This window comes from Natator depressus, chromosome 3 (genome assembly GCF_965152275.1).
Source record: "Natator depressus isolate rNatDep1 chromosome 3, rNatDep2.hap1, whole genome shotgun sequence".
In the NCBI taxonomy this organism is placed as follows: domain Eukaryota; kingdom Metazoa; phylum Chordata; order Testudines; family Cheloniidae; genus Natator; species Natator depressus.
Genome location: NC_134236.1, coordinates 132965660 through 132988931, shown reverse-complemented (window position 1 = coordinate 132988931; position 23272 = coordinate 132965660). Strand labels below are relative to the sequence as shown.

Sequence of the window (23272 nt, the reverse complement as noted above, 5' to 3'; positions counted from 1 at the left end):
ATGGACACATGTCCCCTGGAATGGTGGTTGAAGCATGACGGGCCATATGAATCTTTAGCGCATTTGGCACGTAAATATCTTGTGACGCCGGCTACAACAGTGCCACGAGAATGCCTGTTCTCACTTTCAGGTGACATTGTAAACAAGAAGCGGGCAGCATTATCTCCTGCAAATGTAAACAAATTTGTTTGTCTGAGCGATTGGCTGAACAAGAAGTAGGACTGAGTGAACTTGTAGGCTCTAAAATTTTACATGGTTTTATTTTTGAATGCAGCTTTTTTTTTAAACACACAATTCTACATTTGTAAGTTCAACTTTCATGATAAAGAGATTGCACTGCAGTACTTGTATTAGGTGAATTGTAAATTATTATTTCTTTGTAAAAAAACTAATGCAAATACTTGTAAACAAAAATATAAGTGAGCACTGTAGACTTTGTATTCTGTATTGTAATTTAAATCAATTCATTTGAAAATGTAGAAAATATCCAAAAATATTTAAATAAATGATATTCTATTATTGTTCAATCGTGCAATTATTTTTTTCCAATCGCTCGACAGCCCTACCAGTAATATGCAAAATGGCTCAGTTACAGTGAGAATCTCAATCTTTTGCAGTTCCCGACAAGGGCTTAAATACATAAATTTTAAAGAACTACTAAAATAAGATTATCCTTTTTTAAAAGAAGACCGAAAGGGACTGCCAATGCCTATTAATATCTAAATGATCCCAACTTGGGACTGAATCCTGCCATTCATTACCCACATAAATATATTACTTGAGTGGCTTCATTGAATTATTACTCACCTGAGGAAAGACTTTCAGGACTGGGTGCACTGCTTTGAAGTTCACACCATCATTAGAATTGAATGTGATGGAAGAGGTAACATTACATTTTCCTGCTGCTATTGTGTATGTGGAGACACTTTCTTTTGGAAGGATTAACAAGGCAGAAGCAAATCTGAGAAAAATTGGAAGAAACCCAAAAAAAGGATGAATACAAAAATATAAGGAGCCAAGTCCTGGCCCACTTGAAGTCACTGAGAATTTTGCTACTGACTTCAATAGGGAGAGGATTTCACCCAAGGCTTATATTCTTGTTCCAAAGAAAGTCAATTCTGCCATTGATTCACTACGTGAATCTTCCAGTGCCTGAACTATCCTTACAAAAACAAGGTATCTATTCACCATTGTAATGCACTGGGTTCTCCAGAGGAGAAGTGATATGTTTACCTGGATGAAAGAAAGTGCAGGCTGCTACTATTAATATCTTAATCTGCATTTCAAGATTGCAAAAACCTACAGGACTTCTCAGATTAACATTAATCACTTACATTTAGTTCCATGACAACTACATGTTCCCACATTCCGAAGGACTAAGAACAGGCTGTTCATAATTGCTGGTTACTCCCTGAAATTTGTACAAGGGAGTTTAAGATATAAAAACGCTTTAAAACCTGCCCTAATTTCAAGAAGGCCAAGGCCAATATTCAATACACTAGCTACAAAAGTTTATTTTAAAATAAAAACATTTCAGTCATAAGGCTTTGTAAAACAGCATGTCAAGTAGTTACCTTAATCTCTGCAGTGTAAGCACCTTGAAATTGTATGCTAACATGATCAGTATAAATTTATCACTTATATGGTCAGACTATTCACATACATGACAATAAATACATTCTTTACCAGCTATACCCAATACAGAAGTAAAATCATTATAAATATACACCAGATTCCCTTACTTGTACAAAGGTAACTCTGGTAACATGTGAAATAGAAATTGTGAAACTATGGATTTAATCATCTTTATTTTTAATCTTTGCATTTTAGTGAAGACTGGCCTATAATTTTAAACTACAGAAAAGAAGTTAAAAAAATAATTCTAAAATACTATATACTATAGCTAAAAGACTGCATCAGTAAAACCAGCTTGTTGGATGGAGATGGCTTACATTCTTTTTCTTGGGGTGCAACCTCTGAGTATATAGCTCTTAAAATTGTTACCATGTACTAATTGGGCCATACTATGCCATTCATTTTGAAGCAGAATCCCCCATTAAAATCAATGGGGAATTCTGCTTAAAAACAGATCACCATATGGACCACTGGCAAGAGAAAACAATACAGCCCACAGTGGGGTATTTTTATGCTGGCTGTTGACTACAAAATCTATGGTGCATAATTCGACATTTATAATGAAGTAAAACAAAGTAGAAAATGAACAAACGTTTACAAGACAAAATGACTAAAGCACCTGAGATTTTCCTTTAGAAAGCCTAGTAGAGGTACTTTCCCCAGGAGGATAGTTGTATAATATAATCAATTCAATTTCTCTCAATATTATAAAGGCATGATCCCTCCTGAAACAGTCTAAGTAGACACAATGTTTCACAACTGTAACTTTCATCTTTAAAATTAAATACACTACCAAACTATATTTAAGATTTGAGCCATATTTTCCACAGAGCACTACATGTATAATTAATTGTGTACACTTTCTACATGAGAACCAATCATTACATTTTAAATTAAAAACTAAACTTCATCTACTGAAGTGTACTTGATAAAATTAAGTACAAGTTTAAAGAATACAAGCTAAAGAACATTGTATGCTATTTGAAATTTGTGGTACCTAAGTTTTGAAGTGTGCAGTATTCATACTTACAACAAACTTAATAGCAATTATACAGGTTACTGAAAACAAACAGGATAGGACAAAAATGCAATAATTTAATAATAACCTGTTATACAGTCACTCAGTTTACAGCCAACCAGCGGTTAGTGTATCTTAACATTTTTTGTAGAAATAATACTTTAAGTGTTCTTTCATTTCCACTCTTGATATTGTGAGCTTGTTCTCAGGGAAGTTCATTTCCACTCTTGATATTGTGAGCTTGTTCTCAGGGAAGTTATGTCCATCTGTCCACTTCTCTGCAAGGTTAAAACTGCATGATTGACATTCTCCAATTCTTCTCTCCCATTTTCAATAGAACCAATGTAGTGCACTATAGAATAAAAAACTGCTTTTTAATTCCTTTGCTTTGATGCTAGGTGCTCATGAATTCTGTTTAACAATGGACAATCTGAACTCCCAGACATAAGGGTAAAGGAGACAAAGAATATAAACTAATAAAACAGGAAAATGTCCTGATGGGAAATGAAAACTTTTTTTTTCTTAAATATGTAATTTTATTTCTGCAGCATATCTAAGTCTAAAAATGATAAAGAGAATTTCTAGTTAAGATGTCAAAATTCAAGAAATGCTCCTTAATTCTAATGTTTCTCCTCTTCAGCACTTCCAACAATTACTGGTAAAGCAGCGTTTAAATTAGTCATCACTAATTTAGTGATTTGGGAAAATGAAGTTGCTACATGATCAAGTTTAAGTACACTTCCCCCCACAACTCTAAAGTTATGAATTTGTTGGACATTTACTGACTGAATAAGAAACCAAGTGTATCAGATTTTTTCCTTTTCATACCACACCTTGGCACGAAAAGAAAGGCTCCCATTGCCAATATAAGGAAGAAAAGGCAGGTTTGACTTTTAAATAGACTTTGTAACAGTTTGCAATTGTGCTAGAAACTTAAACTTGGTTAACTGCACTAAAAAAATCCTCTTTCCAACACAGAAGGTATAGTAACCTAGAGAACTCAGTTTTAATTAAAAATAATCATCAAGAAGAATACTCTTCTCAGTGCAAATATACTGTAGTGTTCAAAAAAAGTCAGAGCACAACTATTAAAGTTCCAGTGTATCTTTACCTAATGGAATGTTGCTTCACTCACAAAAAACAAAGAACGTCAAATAGCTTTAACCAATTACAGTCACTCAAATTTAAATTTAGTTTTAATTTAAATTATAGCACAACTTTCTAGGTAAACTAATTCTATGATTGACAATCTACTGTATTTCAAAATAGTCGGGGGCAAAACTATGCAAATTCATTTGATGGTGGTAAATTACTTCCATAATGTAGTCAATGCCAAAGGAAAACCAACTATTTGGGGCAGAGTGGGTAGAACACTTCCATACAGGCGTCTTAAACAAAAAAATAAAATAAAAATCCTTAACTCCATAGTTCATAAGGGGCTGTTCCTGAAAAATGTATGTGCAGAGAACTGCCCATGACTTGAATGCAAATGCTCTGCATGCCAATTAGCCCTTCAATGTGAGAGAGAAAACAAAACACACACCAAAAAGCAAGAGCTCTAGCAGAGAAAAGGTGAGATTTTGTGGGAGGCAAGGGGACAAGTTAATTTAGCAATTCAAACTGTGCTTCGAGATGTGTGTCCAGAATACTGTTTTCCAGCATTGTGCTTTTAGTTACTAGATGGGATTCCAGTGAAAATTCAAGATAGGCATCTTGTTATACATTGTACAAAATTAGCTGCCTGTTACAAAAAATTTGGTAGTATTGGCCACAGTATTTTAGAAAACAGTAGCATGAAATATTAGATGTACAAAATAATTTTAATTTTTTTCTTCTCCTTAAAAAAGGCAATACTTTAAAAATGCTAGGCACTTAAGACAAAAATTCTCTCTCTAGTTCATATATAGATGGCCGACAAGTTTTGTTCTTCATTCTGCACAAAGGCACTGTGCAGTCTCTGTTTTGACCTTCCACATCAATATCAAGTAATGAAGGCATGTGGGATTTAGTTCTCTCCTCAGTATCTGGTACGACGTTAACGTTGGGACCTACATAACTCTCTATATCGTCCACTTCTGTATAGTCTGGCTTTATACTTTGTGGAAGAACTTGCCATGGATCTATTCTGCTTCTTAGAGAAGAAGGTCGAGGCCTTGATATAATATTGACAGCTCTTTGCTTTTCAGGTGACAGGTCACGGTGCATGCTTCTTTGCTGAACAGATGTAGACCGCAGAATCCCAGAAACTGGAAGAACTGGCAACACAGAGATTCCGTTAGGTGAAGAGATTCCATTAGCTAGATGGAGGAGAAGACAAGACAATATTAGATGATCACTTCTTTGACACCTGGAAAAGCACATACAATTGACAGCAACTTTAGTGGTACTACCTGAACTACTACTTCACCAAAAAAGTTACACAGGTTGGCAGGAATTCGTGATGCCCGCAAATGCATGGCAGCACCAGAATAATGGTCTGACACAGTCACGCAACACACCAAGAATTTCTCTGAACCATATTGTCTCTGTGTTAGAGAACGAGGGAGCCTACTTCTCATCAGTCAGAGCGTCAGCAGAATTCAATCAGCTCAATAGCAGGATGAAATAAAGCTGAGAAGTTTGTCAAGTTTTGCCAGATCCTTTTAAGACACACACGCAAGTTGGAAGCCCTCAATTATTAAGGGGAAAAACAAATTAATGTAAGGAATTTAAACTCAAAATCACATTGCAGAGCAATATTGTGTTGCAAAAGATGCTCTTCGCATTACAAAGGACAATGCTAGTATTAATAGTGAGTACAAAACTCAACATTTCTACTGGATACCAGTAGATTAGAGGATAAGTGTTTTCAGTTTGGATATGTCTTAACAATAGCTTGTTAAATGTTCAGTGTGTGGTCGGACTCCTGTGCCAGTCAGGGAAGTAAAACTTATTAAACCTGTTTTCCTATGAGTTAATAAATGGACATCAGTAAAATGACACTAATGAATTAGTCTCTGTTGACCAACTGCCAAGCTACATTAAGTAACAATTTCAGCAGTTTTTTCAACCTGTTGAAGCACTGATGCTGCAACGTTCATAGAAATACCCACATTTCCCATTATACTTGGCAATTCAGCTTTGCTTTAAGAACTACAATATGGTAAAACCACCTGAGTGGAATCCTCAGCATCAATTTTGGTAATTCCACGAGCAACACTGGTTTTGGTACATCCTACCTGGCAGCAGGTCCCCACAGACTTCTACTAAATTCTTAGGTGAAGCTATTTTGCTGTCATTGGTGGAATTTATATTGTACTTAAAATGAAAGCCCTGTCTTCCCCACACGCTGTAGTAACATACTATTCCTAATCACTACTTATTGACAGTATATTCAGTAAGTTATAATTCCATTACATTTTCCGTTCGGTTTATGCACTATAGATAAAGCATCTCTCTGATATTCTATGTTACCCACATGTACTCTGGAAAGTATTTCCATCTGACATGGTTCGTCTGTGACCCGATCGTCTCAATTTTGATGAAGAGTCATTTGGCACTTTTTCAGATTCTTGTTTCAGAGGAAGAATAGGAGACTGATTCTTTAACATCACAGGATCAGTGTCAAGCATCTGCTTTACCCTTTGTTCCCCCCTCTTAGTTGCCGAAGTTTCTGATGAAAAGGCCTCAGTGGGAATGCCTGTGTCACAATCACTGGGAGTGATGCTTACAAAAGCATCTTCACCATCAGACTGAAGCAAGCATTTGGTGGAAAGGGAAGGCATAGAGAGAAGATTCACAGTATTTGCTGATGGACTTAGAGATGGAATATGGGTTTCTTCTTTTTTGGACTGCAATCTTGTAGGACTTGCACTCCTGCGAAACTTTGAAGCACGCTGAAATATTCCCTCCCGCTTCTTCTTCTCCTCCTTTGGCAACAGTTCATCTGGAACCTGTGATTTGTTTAGCTCTCTAATATCCAAGCCCAAAGCTACAGATGCAAGGAGAACAGCACATCCATACAATATAGAGTCAGTTTTCTTTTTCTGCAGTGTTCTATTGAGACTGTTTGTAGGAGTCATTTGTGGAGTACTATTTGAAGAACTAGCAGAGGTTCCTTCTTCAAAGCTTTCATGTTCTTTAGTGTTTTCTCCCTGATCATCCTTCCAAAGAGGTAGATCAATATAAGCCTGATTTGGCAACTTCATTTGCTTTGGTCTTTTTGCATCCAAACCTTCAGGGAAAAGTCTCTGCTCTGTACAAACATCTATAATGTAAAAATATTGGAAGGTACTTAAATATTGCAAAATAAGACACTTTTTTCTGGCAAACTTTGTACATGTACCTTAGGATTCCTCATTATTAAATATATACATACATACATACATACATACATACACACACACACACAGATGTTCTGTGTCCCCCATATACACACTTTTTGGAGGCTCAGAGGAACACACAGGGATAACTGTTACGTCAGATTCAAAATTTCCCCAAATCAAAATCTTTCCATATTCTTTGTTACAAATATCAAAGAAATCTCTAGTAGTTAAAACAATAAAAGCAGTTTTTCAACAAATAGACTATTTTCAAAATATAAATCCCATGATAATTATAAAACTCGCTACATACTGTTAGTTAAATTTGAAAAATCTAAAAAAATTGACCCTTACTTGTGAAAGTCTAAACACCAAACTGCCTCTGTCTCTGTATCTCTACTCAGCACACAGCTAATACTGGGTGGACTATAAATACTTTTTTACAGACTATAAATACAAATATTTTTGCTACTTCCATTTTCCTTTTGTGTTGAAGAACTTAAATTGCAGCATATTTCTGTGAATAGAGTATTGTGAGTAGTATACATGACTTTTATACACACACAATCTATATCTGTGTACAGCGTGTGAAGGCTGTGGTGTATGACCTGTTCAGCTGGCTCTGAATCAAAACTTGTAAGAAGTCAATGGGAGTATTTCCATTGAGTTCAGTGGGCTACTAGGTCCACTATGAATAAGTCTGATATTTCCAGTATGTATGATGAAAGTGAAGATGGAAGTTTTAGTTCTTTGGCTCACAGTGGAATAACAAATGAAGGCAAGTGATGGCTGCAGAATGTGTACTGGACTCTTTAGAAGGCAAGCGTGTAAAATAAGAGACTGGGTCTTTTCTATATGTGGTGGTAACTGTAGGGGATGAGTCACAGTTCAAGTACATGAACTGTTATTCTGTACAGTAGGGTAGGCTGAGAGACAGTTGACAGTAAACAATGACCATTCAAATTAGTGTTTCAATCTCAACTACTGAATGTCCTGTCTTAGATAGTCAAGCTTAATTGTAATGTTTTGCAGCTGAGTTCCATCCCCTCCCTTCCCTACTCTGCTCCCAACAACTTTGACGTTTTGCCTGAATGGCCTACATTTTTCTAAAAAGTTCAGAATAAATTAAAAGAAAGGGATTTTTTGCTTGTTTTTAAGGGGAGCATTGGAAGTACATCAGTCCTCAATTTTATCTTATTTAAAAAAAAATCTTTGAAAAGATGATGATGATGATAATAAATATGGTTCTTGGGCTTTTTAAAATACCAAGAAAATTGTTTTGATTTAAATATTTCTTTGCAAAGTTAGTAAACTCCATTCCAACATTATACCAGTGCATGAGAAACAGAAAATGCAGCGAAGTTATTTTCATTGTTCAAACGGACTGCAAATTCTAAAAATAGGAACAAAACACATAAATCTAACTTCCCTTTTATTAATGATCAAATTTACTAGATTTCATAAAAAATATTTTCAAGATTCCTTCTGTGTTGCTGATATTTTTAACCTGAAGTGTCTTAGTTAGTAAAAACAAAAACCTTCAAATTAAAACTGGAAGTTTGCTGAGAACTCTATATGCTCCTGGTCATAATAGATCATGAACTGTGCGTGTGGACCAGATACAGATCAGGCTGTGCCTACAAAACTTGGGCATTCTCTATGCAACGCCTGTAGACCATGCAAGCTTCTAATCAATAAATCAGGAGGCATAAGGATTGCAGCACCTAAAGTTTTTCTGTGCTTTTATGCACTTGAGAGATCTGTAGCCGAAGCATACTTCCAAGCTCTGCAAAACACTGAACAGAGGTTATATTATTATTGTGGAGAAATCTGAGTAGCAAGAGGGACTCTGGAAAGAGAAGTCTAGGTCTATGCAATAATTTTATTAAGGCTCAATGAGTAAAATACGTCTTTTCAATAAATGTTTTGAGATGTGAGTGAAGAGTGGCCAAAGGTTTCTCAAAAAAAAAAAAAAAAAAAAAAAAAAAAAAGGGAAAAAAATTGTATATTTTTAAGTTCCATAATTTTAAGATTCCTGGCCTGATTACAAGCTTTCTAAAAATACATTTCTTCTGGTCCAAGACTAAGCATATAATTTTCAAAATGAAAGGGAGATTTATTGCTGATATAGGATGGAAGCATTTCAAAACTGGTCCAAGTATGGAATCTGTGTTACAACCCTAACTAAGGAGCTTTTACTAAAACTCAATTCTATAGTTCTATGCAACTAAAACATCAGGACTGGTAAATGAAAAACAATTGGTGGTACGAGAAATGGTAATACTATGGAACTTTATGGTTTTCTCAATACAAACCAAGAACTACACTTACAGGGCAAGCGGTCAATACAGACAATGATTACTGATTAAAAAAATTAAGTCTTTGCAGAATTGGCATCTAAATATGTGCCTTAAATTTATATACAGGAATACAGGTTTCAGAATAGTTTTCAATGGACTGTTTATGTGCTTAAAGTATAGCATGTGCGTAGGAAGTGGTGCCTTAATTTGTATAATTTTATGGGAATTTCCATAAATTGATAAACAGCTCTTACCTTGGTCCACAAAGAGGGAGGCTAATGGAACACCTTTCTGACTTTTCATTAAAATGGTTGACCAAGGATTGTTGCCATCTGAGAGAGGTCTTATTCTGAAATCAGAATGATTCTTTAGACACTGTACAAAACAGCATGTTTCTATAACTTTTTAAATGAGAACTAATATAGGTTTAAAAAGAAAAAGAATGAATAACCAGAAGCTATCTATTCTATAGAATTTCTTTTCTTGTGCACGTTTAAACATGTACCATACAAAGTGCTACAACAGTAAAAGCTACAGTGGCTAGGAAGTTTGTGTATAGTACAAGATCTAAAAGTTGTCTGACGGGGGTTTATAAAATTCTTTAAAACGCAAACTTTTGTAAGAGAGAACTGGGCAAGATCAAAAAGCAAGCACAAAAGAGGAAGCTGCATTTAACAGACATATGATTTCATGTTGATATTGTATGTTTAACAATCATGGAAGTGGCCATTCCAATTGACTGACACTTAATAGACAAAGAAATATATCCTGGAAAGGAGATAAATAAGAAGGATCTTGAGTGATTTATTTAAAAAAATAAAAATAAAAAAAGATATGAAGAGTACCAGAGAAAATTCAGACAGCTGATTTCAACACTTTACAACAAAATGACACAAAATTCTAAAAATGTATTGCCTTTCAAAGCAGTAAAAAAGGAAAGACTTCCTTTACCCAGCATCTAGACAGTCTGGAATTCACTGCTGCAACAGGTACAGGCACAGTGCCCTCGACTGCCTCTTTGTTTCCTCACTATTTCAGAATCCCAGTAGAGCCCGACTCCAAAGGAGTGGGGTTGGAGGGTGGGTCATTGAAGCCACATCAAAGAATCAACAAAACATCTCTCAGAATCAGGTACGGTAAGGTAAGTAACTGTTCTAGCATCTTTGAGTCTTTGTCTGCATGAATCCCATTTATGACTACCAGAAAATTCCCAGATGAATAAAATGAGGGTCTGAGGAATTCTAGCTACAAACTACCTAGCTAAATAAGGGTTGCAGAACTGTGTTCCCAAATCTGGCTTCCAATCTAGTCATCACAATATTAAGCGAATATAAAATATAGCTGTCATACCTCTCCTTACAATCTGCATGGTCCTTTGTTTGAACTGAGCTTGGTCCCCATGTGCAACCTTTCTTTTTAAAGCTTTTCTTCACGTCTTCAAATTCTTCTTGGTGGCAAGCTGTGCTTCTTCCCCAGGTTCTGTTGCTTTCATCTGAGGTTACTAGAGACAGGTACAGTATTTAGTGCTCATCAGAAGGACTATTACAGCCACTGGAAGAATCTGGATTTTAGCAAAGCAGCCTTCTCCACTAACACTGCATCACAGTAGCAAAATCAAAAAGGTGCAACTTAAAAATGGAGATGATTTTTTCCCCCACTGATGCCAAAATACAAACTGCATTGATCAAAACGATAAGCAAGCAAGCAACAATTTGAAGACTGACAAGAAAGGTGAAAAAGAAAGAAAGTAGCAAGAAAGATCTTATTTTTCATGCTTCTTAAAACTCAATACCTTACATTTAGGTAATTCATGTACGTGAGGCAAACTGAGCATTTACCAGTTAATATTTTGTTAAGAACTTTTTTTGATGCAACGATATCAGATTCATTAGAATATCTCAGTTATGACCAATTACTGTGATTTTGTTTTTCCATTAACCCAAAACAAATATTTTATAATAGATATTTTCTGTTTAAGTGCTCAGTCTGTCACTTAATACAAGTTCAGCTACAGAGTTAATACAACCAGCACCCTTTACAATTTATTTGGATCTTGCCTTTTTTCATAACCCCACTTGAAAGTGCATATTCACTTGTGATATCTACATCTTGCTGGTACACATATACATTGTTTCTTCGGCCATTAGCTGTATTTGTGTCTGCTCTGGAAATCACTGAGGAAAAATTAAGAGAATGCAGTAGAGATCTTAGTAGTTTTACTTTATTTGCAAAAGAGGGACTGATTCTTCCTTATACTTTTAGCTCTAGAACCAGAAACCCAGATCCAAAAGACGTAAAATGCCTCCTGGGAAGCGCTAAGCAGTCACAGGAGGAGTAGAGAGTGACTGGCCCCACAGTTTGTGAATATGAATCAGTTAAATAAATGCTTGTGTCAGACCAGCCTCAGGATGACAACTACAAAAGTAAATTGACAACATGCTCACAACCAAGGTGATAGTATTGATATAAGACAACAACTTTTGCCATGATAGACTGTCTTTAACAAGTTTCAGAGTAACAGCCGTGTTAGTCTGTATTCGCAAAAAGAAAAGGAGTACTTGTGGCACCTTAGAGACTAACCAATTTATTTGAGCATGAGCTTTCGTGAGCTACAGCTCACTTCATCGGATGCATACTGTGGAAATTGCAGAAGACATTATTATATACACAGATACCATGAACCAATACCTCCTCCCACCCCACTCTCCTGCTGGTAATAGCTTATCTAAAGTGATCATCGAGATGGGCCATTTCCAGCACAAATCCAGGTTCTCTCACCCTCCGCCCCCCCACAGACAAACTCACTCTCTTGCTGGTAATAGCCCATCCAAAGTGACCACTCTCCTTACAACGTGCATGAAAATCAAGGTGGGCCATTTCCAGCACAAATCCAGGTTTTCTCACACCCCACCCCCCCCCACACACACAAACTCACTCTCCTGCTGGCAATAGCTCATCCAAACTGACCACTCTCCCCACAATGTGCATGACAGTCAAGGAGGGCCACTTCCAGCATAAATCCAAGTTTAACCAGAACGTCTGGGGGGGTGGGGGTTGGGTAGGAAAAAACAAGGGGAAATAGCCACTCCCAGTCTCTATTTAAGCCTAAATTAATAGTATCCAATTTGCAAATGAATTCCAATTCAGCAGTTTCTCGCTGGACTCTGGATTTGAAGTTTTTTTGTTGTAAGATAGCGACCTTCATGTCTCTGATTGCGTGACCAGAGAGATTGAAGTGTTCTCCGACTGGCTTATGAATGTTATAAATCTTGACATCTGATTTGTGTCCATTTATTCTTTTACGTAGAGACTGTCCAGTTTGACCAATGTACACGGCAGAGGGGCATTGCTGGCACATGATGGCATATATCACATTGGTGGATGTGCAGGTGAACGAGCCTCTGACAGTGTGGCTGATGTTATTAGGCCCTGTGATGGTGTCCCCTGAATAGATATGTGGGCACAGTTGGCAACGGGCTTTGTTGCAAGGATAGGTTCCTGGGTTAGTGGTTCTGTTGTGTGGTATGTGGTTGTTGGTGAGTATTCGCTTCAGGTTGGGGGGCTGTCTGTAGGCAAGGACTGGCCTGTCTCCCAAGATTTGTGAGAGAGTTGGGTCATCCTTCAGGATAGGTTGTAGATCCTTAATAATGCGTTGGAGGGGTTTTAGTTGGGGGCTGAAGGTGACGGCTAGTGGCGTTCTGTTATTTTCTTTGTTAGGCCTGTCCTGTAGTAGGTGACTTCTGGGAACTCTTCTGGCTCTATCAATCTGTTTCTTCACTTCCGCAGGTGGGTATTGTAGTTGTAAGAATGCTTGATAGAGATCTTGTAGGTGTTTGTCTCTGTCTGAGGGGTTGGAGCAAATGCGGTTGTATCGCAGAGCTTGGCTGTAGACGATGGATCGTGTGGTGTGGTCAGGGTGAAAGCTGGAGGCATGTAGGTAGGCATAGCGGTCAGTAGGTTTCCGGTATAGGGTGGTGTCTATGTGACCATCGTTTATTAGCACTGTAGTGTCCAAGAAGTGGATCTCTTGTGTGGACTGGACCAGGCTGAGGTTGATGGTGGGATGGAAATTGTTAAAATCATGGTGGAATTCCTCAAGGGCTTCTTTTCCATGGGTCCAGATGATGAAGATGTCATCAATATAGCGCAAGTAGAGTAGGGGCGTTAGGGGACGAGAGCTGAGGAAGCGTTGTTCTAAATCAGCCATAAAAATGTTGGCATACTGTGGGGCCATGCGGGTACCCATAGCAGTGCCGCTGATCTGAAGGTATACATTGTCCCCAAATGTAAAATAGTTATGGGTAAGGACAAAGTCACATAATTCAGCCACCAGGTTAGCCGTGACATTATCAGGGATAGTGTTCTTGACGGCTTGTAGTCCATCTTTGAGTGGAATGTTGGTGTAGAGGGCTTCTACATCCATAGTGGCCAGGATGGTGTTATCAGGAAGATCACCGATGGATTGTAGTTTCCTCAGGAAGTCAGTGGTGTCTCGAAGGTAGCTGGGAGTGCTGGTAGCGTAGGGCCTGAGGAGGGAGTCTACATAGCCAGACAATCCTGCTGTCAGGGTGCCAATGCCTGAGATGATGGGGCGCCCAGGATTTCCAGGTTTATGGATCTTGGGTAGTAGATAGAATATCCCAGGTCGGGGTTCCAGGGGTGTGTCTGTGCGGATTTGATCTTGTGCTTTTTCAGGAAGTTTCTTGAGCAAATGCTGTAGTAATCAAAAAGGCTGACAAAGGAGGTGCTGTTGTCGTCATGAATAGGTCGGAATATGAACAAGAGGCTGCTCGGCAGCTCTCCAACACCACTTTCTACAAGCCATTACCCTATGATCCCACTGAGAGTTACCAAAAGCAACTACAGCGAGAAAACCTGGATTTGTGCTGGAAATGGCCCACCTTGATTTTCATGGACGTTGTAAAGGAGAGTGGTCACTTTGGATAGGCTATTACCAGCAGGAGAGTGAATTTGTGTGTGTGTGTTTTTGGGGGGGGGAGGGCGAGAAAACCTGGATTTGTGCTGGAAATGGCCCACCTTGATTATCATACACATTGTGAAGAGAGTGGTCACTTTGGATGGGCTATTACCAGCAAGAGAGTGAGTTTGTCTGTGGGGGGGCGGAGGATGAGAAAACCTGGATTTGTGCTGGAAATGGCCCATCTTGATGATCACTTTAGATAAGCTATTACCAGCAGGAGAGTGGGGTGGGAGGAGGTATTGGTTCATGGTGTCTGTGTATATAATAATGTCTTCTGCAATTTCCACAGTATGCATCCGATGAAGTGAGCTGTAGCTCACGAAAGCTCATGCTCAAATAAATTGGTTAGTCTCTAAGGTGCCACAAGTACTCCTTTTCTTTTTGTCTTTAACAAGGTAAAAGTTCAGATGGTTTATAATTCACCTATTTTTCACTCTCCCCCATCTCTTACACCAATTTAACTTGCTCTGCAGCACAGATGCTTGTCTTTGCTAAGATATTACAACTGAGTTTTCAGGATTCTTTGGAGACTACTTACAACCTACTGCTGAGTAGGATTTCTTTTTCATTTTAAAGAAATTTAGATTTGGAAGCTTGAAATATTTATGAACAAAAGAGGTGTGATCAAATAAGCAATTGTTAGCTACTCTTGCTCAAAGCACACACGCTTGAATAAGTCTTCTCTAAATGAGGGAGCTCTGAAGTTTAATCAAGATTAAATACACAGGAGGAAGGTATTTTACATAGGTAGAAAGGGATTTACAGACGGATGCGGAAACTAAGTTGCCTCAGCCAGATATATTCAAAAGATCTGAGAGCTTTGGCTAGAAGCTTGGGGATCCAAACTCAAAATTAGGAAATTTGAGGGAGACTCTTTGTTTAATATAGTAATTTTTATGGTCCTACAACGGGAAACATTTGCTCAGTTAGACCCATCAATTGAACTCCATGCAGGCATATGGGTCTGCACTGGTGCATCTCCTTGAAGGACAGGGGCCTATGACTGTGGGAGTTAGAATGTGTACAAATGCATATTATTTTCTGCCTTTTAAAAAAATTCTCAAGATTCTAGAGCTGGGTTAATACCTGAAATTTTTATTTCATTTCTATGTTGATTGAAGTACACACAGAAAATTAAACAGCACTCTTATTTTAAGATTTTGGTTTTATGAGACATACCATTAGAAATTTTTTTTGCCCTACCAAAAATATTGAAAAGATTAGCAGACTATATGAAAAATGGTATGCAGTAAGTGTAATTGGGACAGGTAATTGTGGTTTCACCCACAATTACAGAGCATATGAATTCCAAAAACATCTCATGTAATCCGTTTTGTTTCATTTTAGCTGTCAAGTGATAGAAGTCCTTTATAACTTGGGAAGGTCAACTTAAATTCATGATATACAGTTTGCTAGAGTGGGTATTAAGCTGAAAGTGTTGTCGTGAAGTTGAGAACAGATTAAACCTAAACAGACATGACAGCACTTCAAATTTCACATGCAAACAAGGTAGATTTAATAAAAAATAATTTCTCTTCAGGCTGTAGTAAAAAAGTGAATGTCAACCACATTTACTATAGCAATTTTGAAAAGACAAACCCCACAATTTTCTCTTGCTCCTTTTTTCAAGCCATCTTGAGACTAAGATAAAGAGACAGGTTATACCTAACTCCTTCCTGTCCCAACCAGGCATGGGGAATCAGAGTGCTCAGAGTCTATGGAAGTAGATCAGCTACACCCAACAAATGTTCATTCTGGTCATTCTAGTAAAGACAGCCCTCCAGCTATAACTAGTGACTACGAAGAAGAGATAAATGATGAAAGGGCAGGCTTAAGATGGTGATGATCACCCAGAGGGTGAGAGCATATTTCTACCCAAGATTAGAGGGAGCCCAGGCAGCTAGGTCCCAAGATCCAAAGGCAACCAGAGAAGACCTGATCCCCAGAAGGGAATAGCCAGGAAAGCGAGCCATATACTTCTGATTAAAGCACCAGAGAAAAGCCTGAGATCTTTCTCCTCAGAGGATCTGGTGGGGGTAAAAGAGAAGACTGTACCATTCAGAAGCAAAAGATGACCTAGATTCTAGACTACTTCGGCACTAGCAAATTGTCCTGGGTTCATTGCTGATTTGTTGGGATGGACACTACATGACATGTTTGTCTCTTGGGAAATGACCCTGATTAAACAAACAGATTTTGCTTTACTGTTCATCCCATGCGGTGCTCCATTATGGCCATGGGCAGTTGGTCAGCCTGCTTTGTGCACAAGGCCAGACAATATTAAAATCAAGAAATGACTCATATATATTAAAATATCTTTTCTATCTCTAGATATTGTGTTCTCAAAAATCGATAGTCAGCATAACATCTTAAGTGTCTCATGGACCAGTTCCTCTGCCATTCATAATTGCTACCTCATACTGCTATTTATGCAGACAACTTCCCTACAGCAACCCCAGGAGCTGCTTACAAAGAACAGCATTTAGGTATTTAATAAGTGTGTGATTTTCAAAAAAGAAAAAGGCACTTCTCTTCCCCCATCTGTTTTCTTCCTTCCTTCCCTGCTTCCCACGTGCTTGTTTCCCCTTCTTCCCCACCAATTGGTGTTTTTGTCCTTCTGAACATACTACGGCTGCATTATTCCCTGTGTCTTTGGACATTATGCTCCTGTGCTTGGTTGGCAGCTCTGGTCCAAGGACAGCTGATTTCCTATCATTCTATTTGGCAGCCTCCCCCTCTCACATGATACTTTGCCATTTATCATTAGCCCTTTGTTTATGATCCTTCAGTACTTCATTCAAACCAGATTTTTTCAAGTACAACGTCCTGAAACAATTCAACATTTTACTAAAATCCAGATAAGTTACAATTTGCTGCATTCCTTTCAGCTACTAATTTTGAAATACTCTCTAAAAACAGTTATTCTAGCAAGATTTTTCTCTTTACCAATTCATGCAGCTGCTTGTTCACAGAACATCTAGGGGCCCAATCAAATTCATTTTCTTTACATCCACATGTAACATATTCCTTCCAATGTGTTATAGTGTACCTGTATAAAATGAGTGAGTGTGTTCATAATGGTTAAAAGAATAAATTGAAATGGTGATGAAAACTTACGCTGTATAGCTCGAAGACGAGGAATTATTGTGGGGCTATTTGGTGGACTAGAGCGGTTACTGTTTAAGCTTCTTCGTTTATCCAAATTAGGGGAAGCTTGCACTGTTATTTTGTGCTGGAAATCTGTTGTGAAGAAAGCAACACTAGGTAAATTTCACTGTTCTAAATAAAGAAAGTTTATATTGTTGTATTTTTTCAGCATTAACCATAATGAAATTTATATTTATGTAAGTGAATTCCATTAGATAAGATTTCTACTGTAACATAGAAAAATTCTAAGCCTACTGGTACAGTTATTGGTTTGAACTTCGAGTCATGCCAGTAGAATTTTACAGCTTCACTCTAACCATTTAATGGGCTCTTGGCAGTGATGTGAAATTAATTTAGTGATTCAATGGGAGCTGAACTAAGAAATGTCAACATTACAAGCCACTCTGCAGCCTTGCTGGTGCTCAGTAGATTCAAAAAGCTAAACAGCTATTTTGTTTGGTTTCAGTGATCTTTATAGGTCACAGTTGAGACATATTGGCAGGGCATTGTGGTGAAGGCTATACTGGTGCTGGATGTGCTGTACCTATTATGGGAATAGTCTTAGGACTCCAGTCTCTAGGACTGTCCATCTGGCACCCTTACAAATACAGTACTTAATTCACACACAACATTAAAAAATGCATCAATCAATGGCAGGATTCTACTATCACTAACAATGTCTTTCCACTGCTTCCCACAGTCCTGTGAAGTCTACAGTGCCATCTAGTGACACCATTAGTACAGTGCCATTAGTGAATAGATATTTTGCCATTAACTCCTGTAGAAACAACAACTTGATAAACCAGCAAGGTGATATGTCCATTGAGGGTTTAGATGCCATGATGGTCACCTTTTGTCACATGCCCATGAAGCCTGAAAACAGACCCTGAAGTGACATCCTCTTTAGCTATTACCACATTTTTATGCACTACACAAAGCATGTGCGCACACACCCCACACCAACTCTGCTCTCTTTTTCCTGCTCACCATGCTTACAAGTCAAACACTCTGAGATAAGTGTGGTCAACAAGGCAGCAGGTTAAGAAAATTAGTTATCTACAATACTGCCTTCAACCTAGTTGTCGCTTTTTCTTTTGCCTTCTACAAAACCTTACATCAACTGCATAGTTCCAGTACTTTTAAGTACTGAAATAAGTTTATGCCAACTGACATTTCTGGAAGGAGGAGCGATTCAAATTTGTTTCCCACAATTTGGGAAAGATGATCACTGCTATATTTACAAGTTTTGGTAAAATTCATTAATTGAATAGGGTAGAAAAATAAGTTTTACCCACACCTCTCAACTGCAAACACGGCCTATGTGTGCACCATATCTTTTAACTATAAAACCTGCTTTAAAGGATATTTCCTTACCGAATTAAATAACATTTTTTTTAATCGGTGGGGGGGAAATGTATCAAGGAAAACATGAAGTCCTCCTACATGGGTCATTTGCGGGATTTGAATTGTGGCCCTTCTCATCCTCACCACAGACCTCTGTTATTTACATGATGACACTTTGTAATACAAACAACTGTTTGCTAGACAAAGCAGAATACTGAAGATCACAACTCCTGGGTTCTATTCCTGGCTCTGGGAGGAGAGTGTTGTCTAACTGTTAGAAACTGGATAGCTAACGCACATACAACAGGCCTATTCATTCTGAGAGACAAGGTGACAGAGTGAATGAAACTTGGGTCCAAAAATATTAGAAACATGGGCTCTACTCCCAGGCTGGTATGGCGGACCTTCTTCTAACTCATTTGTAAAATCCAGGGTGTGTGGTCCTAAAATTTGATTGCTATGTAGGGTGGAGGTGGGCACTGGCGGCAGCGAAGGGACAGAAGTGCACAGAAATATAAACACTAGCTACTGGAGGTTAGGCCAGATCTCATGATCCGCTGGGCTCCAATTCAGTGCAGCTTCCTCTAGGATACAAGGTGATTTTGGAGGGGAAGAGTCTCTCCCGCATCTTTATTCAACTGAAATGAGAAACATTTTGCAAACTCTGGTACATTTGAGAGCGTTCAGATTTTATCCCTTAAAGGCCATTTAAAAGAAAAAAAAAATCAATCGCCATTGCATACACATTTTTCCATGCTGGTGGATTAGGCATCTTCAGGGTAACATACAATATCTAAGTGTTTCAGACAGGGAACTTAAATCTGAATATTTAATTGTGAAAGGAAGATTTTGTACGGGAGGAGAAAAATTTCAAACCTGAAGGCAAACTAATTCTATGTCCATCTTTAAGTTTTAACCGGCTCCTTTTAAACTTTCCCTTCCTCTTCTTCACATTGGGCTTCTCTTGATTTAACTGGAATATCAAAATATTCAGCTCACGCTCCAGTACATCAATCTCACGTTCCGCTAACTGCTGCTCACGCCGCTTTAGTAATTCTTCCTGAGATTTCTGCTGAAGAGCAGCCTTTGTCAGCTCTTCTTCGCGTGAACGCAGCTCCTGAGAATGAGATTTACATAGATATGGGTAAATCACAATACAATTCTTTCTGCTATTAGTCTATTTAAAACATAGCACTAAATTATATATCCTTAATGAATTTTCTTAATACACTGTGTACATGTAATAAAAATACGCATTATATTCACAGCTATTCAGGTCTTCAAAAGCCAGTTCTTTCTGCAGGCAAGCAAGTACACAGAAATTTCTTTCAGGCATCTATTTGCAATCACAGTTTATTTAAGCTGGGGTAGCATTATCACTATCATCAACACCACCATACGCTGGGACCCCAGCATTTACAATCATGCTGTTGGTGATCATGAAAAATGCTTGGGCCAGAATATATCTTCCATTTAGGGCTTGTCTACACTGGCACTTTACAGTGCTGCAACTTTCTCGCTCAGGGGTGTAAAAACACCCCCCTGAGTGCTGCAAGTTTCAGTACTATAATGTGCCCGTGTAGACAGTGCACCAGCACTGGGAGCCGCGCTCTCAGCACTGGTAGCTATTCCCCCTTGTGGAGGTGGTTTTTTTAGAGCACTGGGAGAGCTCCATCCCAGCACTCTGCCACGACGACACAAGCCACGTTAAAGCGCTGCCGTTTCAGTGCTTTAACGTTGCCAGTGAAGACATGCCCTAGACTGTAAGCTCTTTGGGGAAGTGAGTGTCTCTTATTCTGTGATTGTATAGTGCCTAGCACAAAGAGACCCTGTTCTCAGTTCACAACTAGGTGCTACCACAACATACATAATAAATAAAACAAACTGATTACATTGTTTGCAGCAGGCCCTTAACGAATCCCCTTTGACTAGGGAAGGGCTTTTTTTTGTCCTGTGAAATTCCCTTGAGCTTTTTCTGGGATGTAAACTGTTAGAAGCCAATTACTTCCTTTCTCCCACTTCCATTTATCTGCAAAAACACTGGTAGGATGCCAAAATTAACTAAATATGAACATTTAACAGCCTTGGCCATGTAAGAAATTTGCACTGAGTTAGTTTTTGAATCCATTTCGCTAAACCAGTGCAAACCCTGCGGGAGCACTCTTAATTTCAATTTAAGCTCAACTTGTTCCTAATTATCTTAAATTAAACTGAAATAAGCCGCTCCTGAACTTAGAACATCCACACAGGGGTTTGCACCAGTTTAACAAAATCTGTTCAAATTCCCACCTTCAGTTAGATTGATGCAAGCCCTAAGGCTTGACTGATACACCAAAACAGCAGCACATTCTGCACTGGTAATACCTACAAGCTGCTGGAGTGGAGGTGGTGAGACAGGAAGGGGAGAAGAAAACTAGGCAAAGCTCCTTCTCCCCACCCCCAATCAGAGACATGGCCTCAGTGATCCATATCTCTCTATAGAAGCACTTGGCATAGTAAATGCCTGCCCCTCCTGTAGGTAGTGTGAGAAGGAGAGCTGGAATCAGGTCTCCCCACAACAACTCCAATTCCAGACCCAGATACTCAGGTCCCCTCAACCACCATCCCAGGGGCACTACGTGGGCCAGAGCTCCCACAACTCCCAGGGATGCCTAGGCTGGGTTCTTTCACCCTCTGAGTTAACAGTCTTCTCCTGCCATAATTTAGTCCTGGAAAAGTCTGCACTGCAGTGCTGAAGGTTCAGGGTTCAAACCTTACTGGTGATACACGTGGGGGTTGTTACAGAAACATACAAATTTATTTTAAAGAAAAAAGGTGAAATCAAATTCTAGGAAATTACATTTTAAGAAAAACTAAGTTAAAACAACAAGTTGTAAAGTCAAGAACTTGAAAGGTAGATTTACAGTTGCCTGTCCAACCTGAATTTGGCCCCTTTAAGCGGGTGTATGATCACACACTCTTCATTCCTCAAGACCCCTGCCTCATTCCGTGCACAGAATGGATGGACAAGGGGGCAGAATTAAGAATGCACGAGAAACCATAAAATTAGCATCTCCTAACTTTCAAGCACTTTGGGGGGGAGGGGGTTTGTACATGATACACATGGTTCAGCCATGTAACGGAAGACCCTGGCACCAGCAATTTATGAATTCTGATGAGGAGAATGGTCTTCTGGTTAAGGCAACTGACAGGGATTTAGGAGATTGGGATCCAGTTTCTGGCTCTGCATAAGGCACTAATTGCTTGTCCACCCTACCACTTTTGTTGGTATAACTTATGTTGCTCACGGGTGTGAAAAAATACACCCGAATGACATAAAAGTTACACCAACAGAAGTGCCGATGCGGACAGCGCTATGTCAGTGGGAGATCTTGTCCTGCCAACATAGCTACCGCTGCTCATGGAGGTGGTTTTAGTATGTAGATAGGTGAGCGGCTACACAAGCAATATTACAGTGGCGCAACTGCAGCAGTACATCTGTGCTGCTGTAAGTTTACTACTGTAGACATGGCCTTAGCCCCTTTGCTTCCTTTTTCCATCTGTAAAACGATGGAACTTCTCCCCCTCATTTTTGTCGGCTTTGTCTATTAACACTATGCAAGGTCAACAAAGCACAAATTAAATGGGTTAAAAACTGGCTAATAACTGGATCACAGAAATTAATTTTAAATGGGGAATTGCCATCCAGTGGGGGCATTTCTAGCAGGGTCCCACTCAGCATAATGGTCTTCAAAATTTTTACCAGGAATGGTCTTACATTTTCTTTCAGATCATTGATCCAGTTTTTGTACTGTCTGCACACTTGAGGAGTGGAAAATAATGATGACAGGTCAGTTTTACAGAATGATCTAGATCAGCATTTCTCAAATGTGGCCACAGCCTCGTGGGCTGTGATGGGGTGGGGGTGAGGGGCAAAATTCCCCCTACCTGTTGCTCCAGCATGCACCACCCTGGTGTTGATTGCTGGGGCCACCAGCAAGGGTTGGCCTTGCCCCCCTCTGAAGACTGCTGGGACACAACGCTGAAGGTGAGTTCCCCACCTTCCCAAGGGTGGCAGGGCTCAGGCTTTGGGCTTCAGCCCTGGGTTAGCGGGACAGCAGGCTCTGGTTGGGGGGCTTCAGGTTGCAGCCACACAGCTTAGGGCTCCATCCGCCGGCCAAGGGGCTTCAATTTCCAGCCCCCTGCTGCCTCCCCTGCCCCCCACCAATCCCCCTATTGCCCCTGGCCCCCGCTGCCTCTCCTGACCACCCATCCAGGGCTTAATTTCTCCCCAGGCTTGCCAGTGCTACATAAGGCTGCTGTGAAAAGCGATACTTGTATGTTTGTTAATATCACTTTTCACAACAGACTTACTAGCTAGCAATAAATAAACTGCAATGATCTGGATGTGTATACATGCATATTTATTTGTTTTTCCTAAAGTATTTTAGGAAAAATTGTCAGTGCGGCCACCAGCAAGAGTTGGTGGCAGCAGTCTGAGGCCACCAAAAATTTTGTCCTGAGAACCCCAGACCTCTTGGTAAGCTGTGTTCACTTTAACACAGCT

General features: G+C 39.2%; 1 protein-coding gene across 3 annotated transcripts in view; it reads right to left on the bottom strand.

Moving 5' to 3' along the window:
• Positions 1-1537: 1537 nt before the first annotated feature.
• Positions 1538-23272, bottom strand: part of MAP3K21 (mitogen-activated protein kinase kinase kinase 21) — a 64818-nt gene continuing 43083 nt past the window's right edge. The window contains exons 5-12 of one of the 3 annotated variants that reach the window (XM_074948850.1): positions 19603-19843; positions 17353-17475; positions 11312-11428; positions 10605-10755; positions 9509-9603; positions 6111-6899; positions 4767-4950; positions 1538-3005 (exon numbers count right to left, since the gene is read on the bottom strand). In XM_074948850.1, the coding sequence (XP_074804951.1) occupies positions 2984-3005; positions 4767-4950; positions 6111-6899; positions 9509-9603; positions 10605-10755; positions 11312-11428; positions 17353-17475; positions 19603-19843 (1722 nt within the window). In that variant the 3' untranslated portion in view covers positions 1538-2983. Of the gene's footprint in view, positions 4951-6110; positions 6900-9508; positions 9604-10604; positions 10756-11311; positions 11429-17352; positions 17476-19602; positions 19844-23272 lie in introns of all 3 variants that reach the window. The other 2 variants (XM_074948849.1, XM_074948851.1) reach the window with 2 other exon arrangements.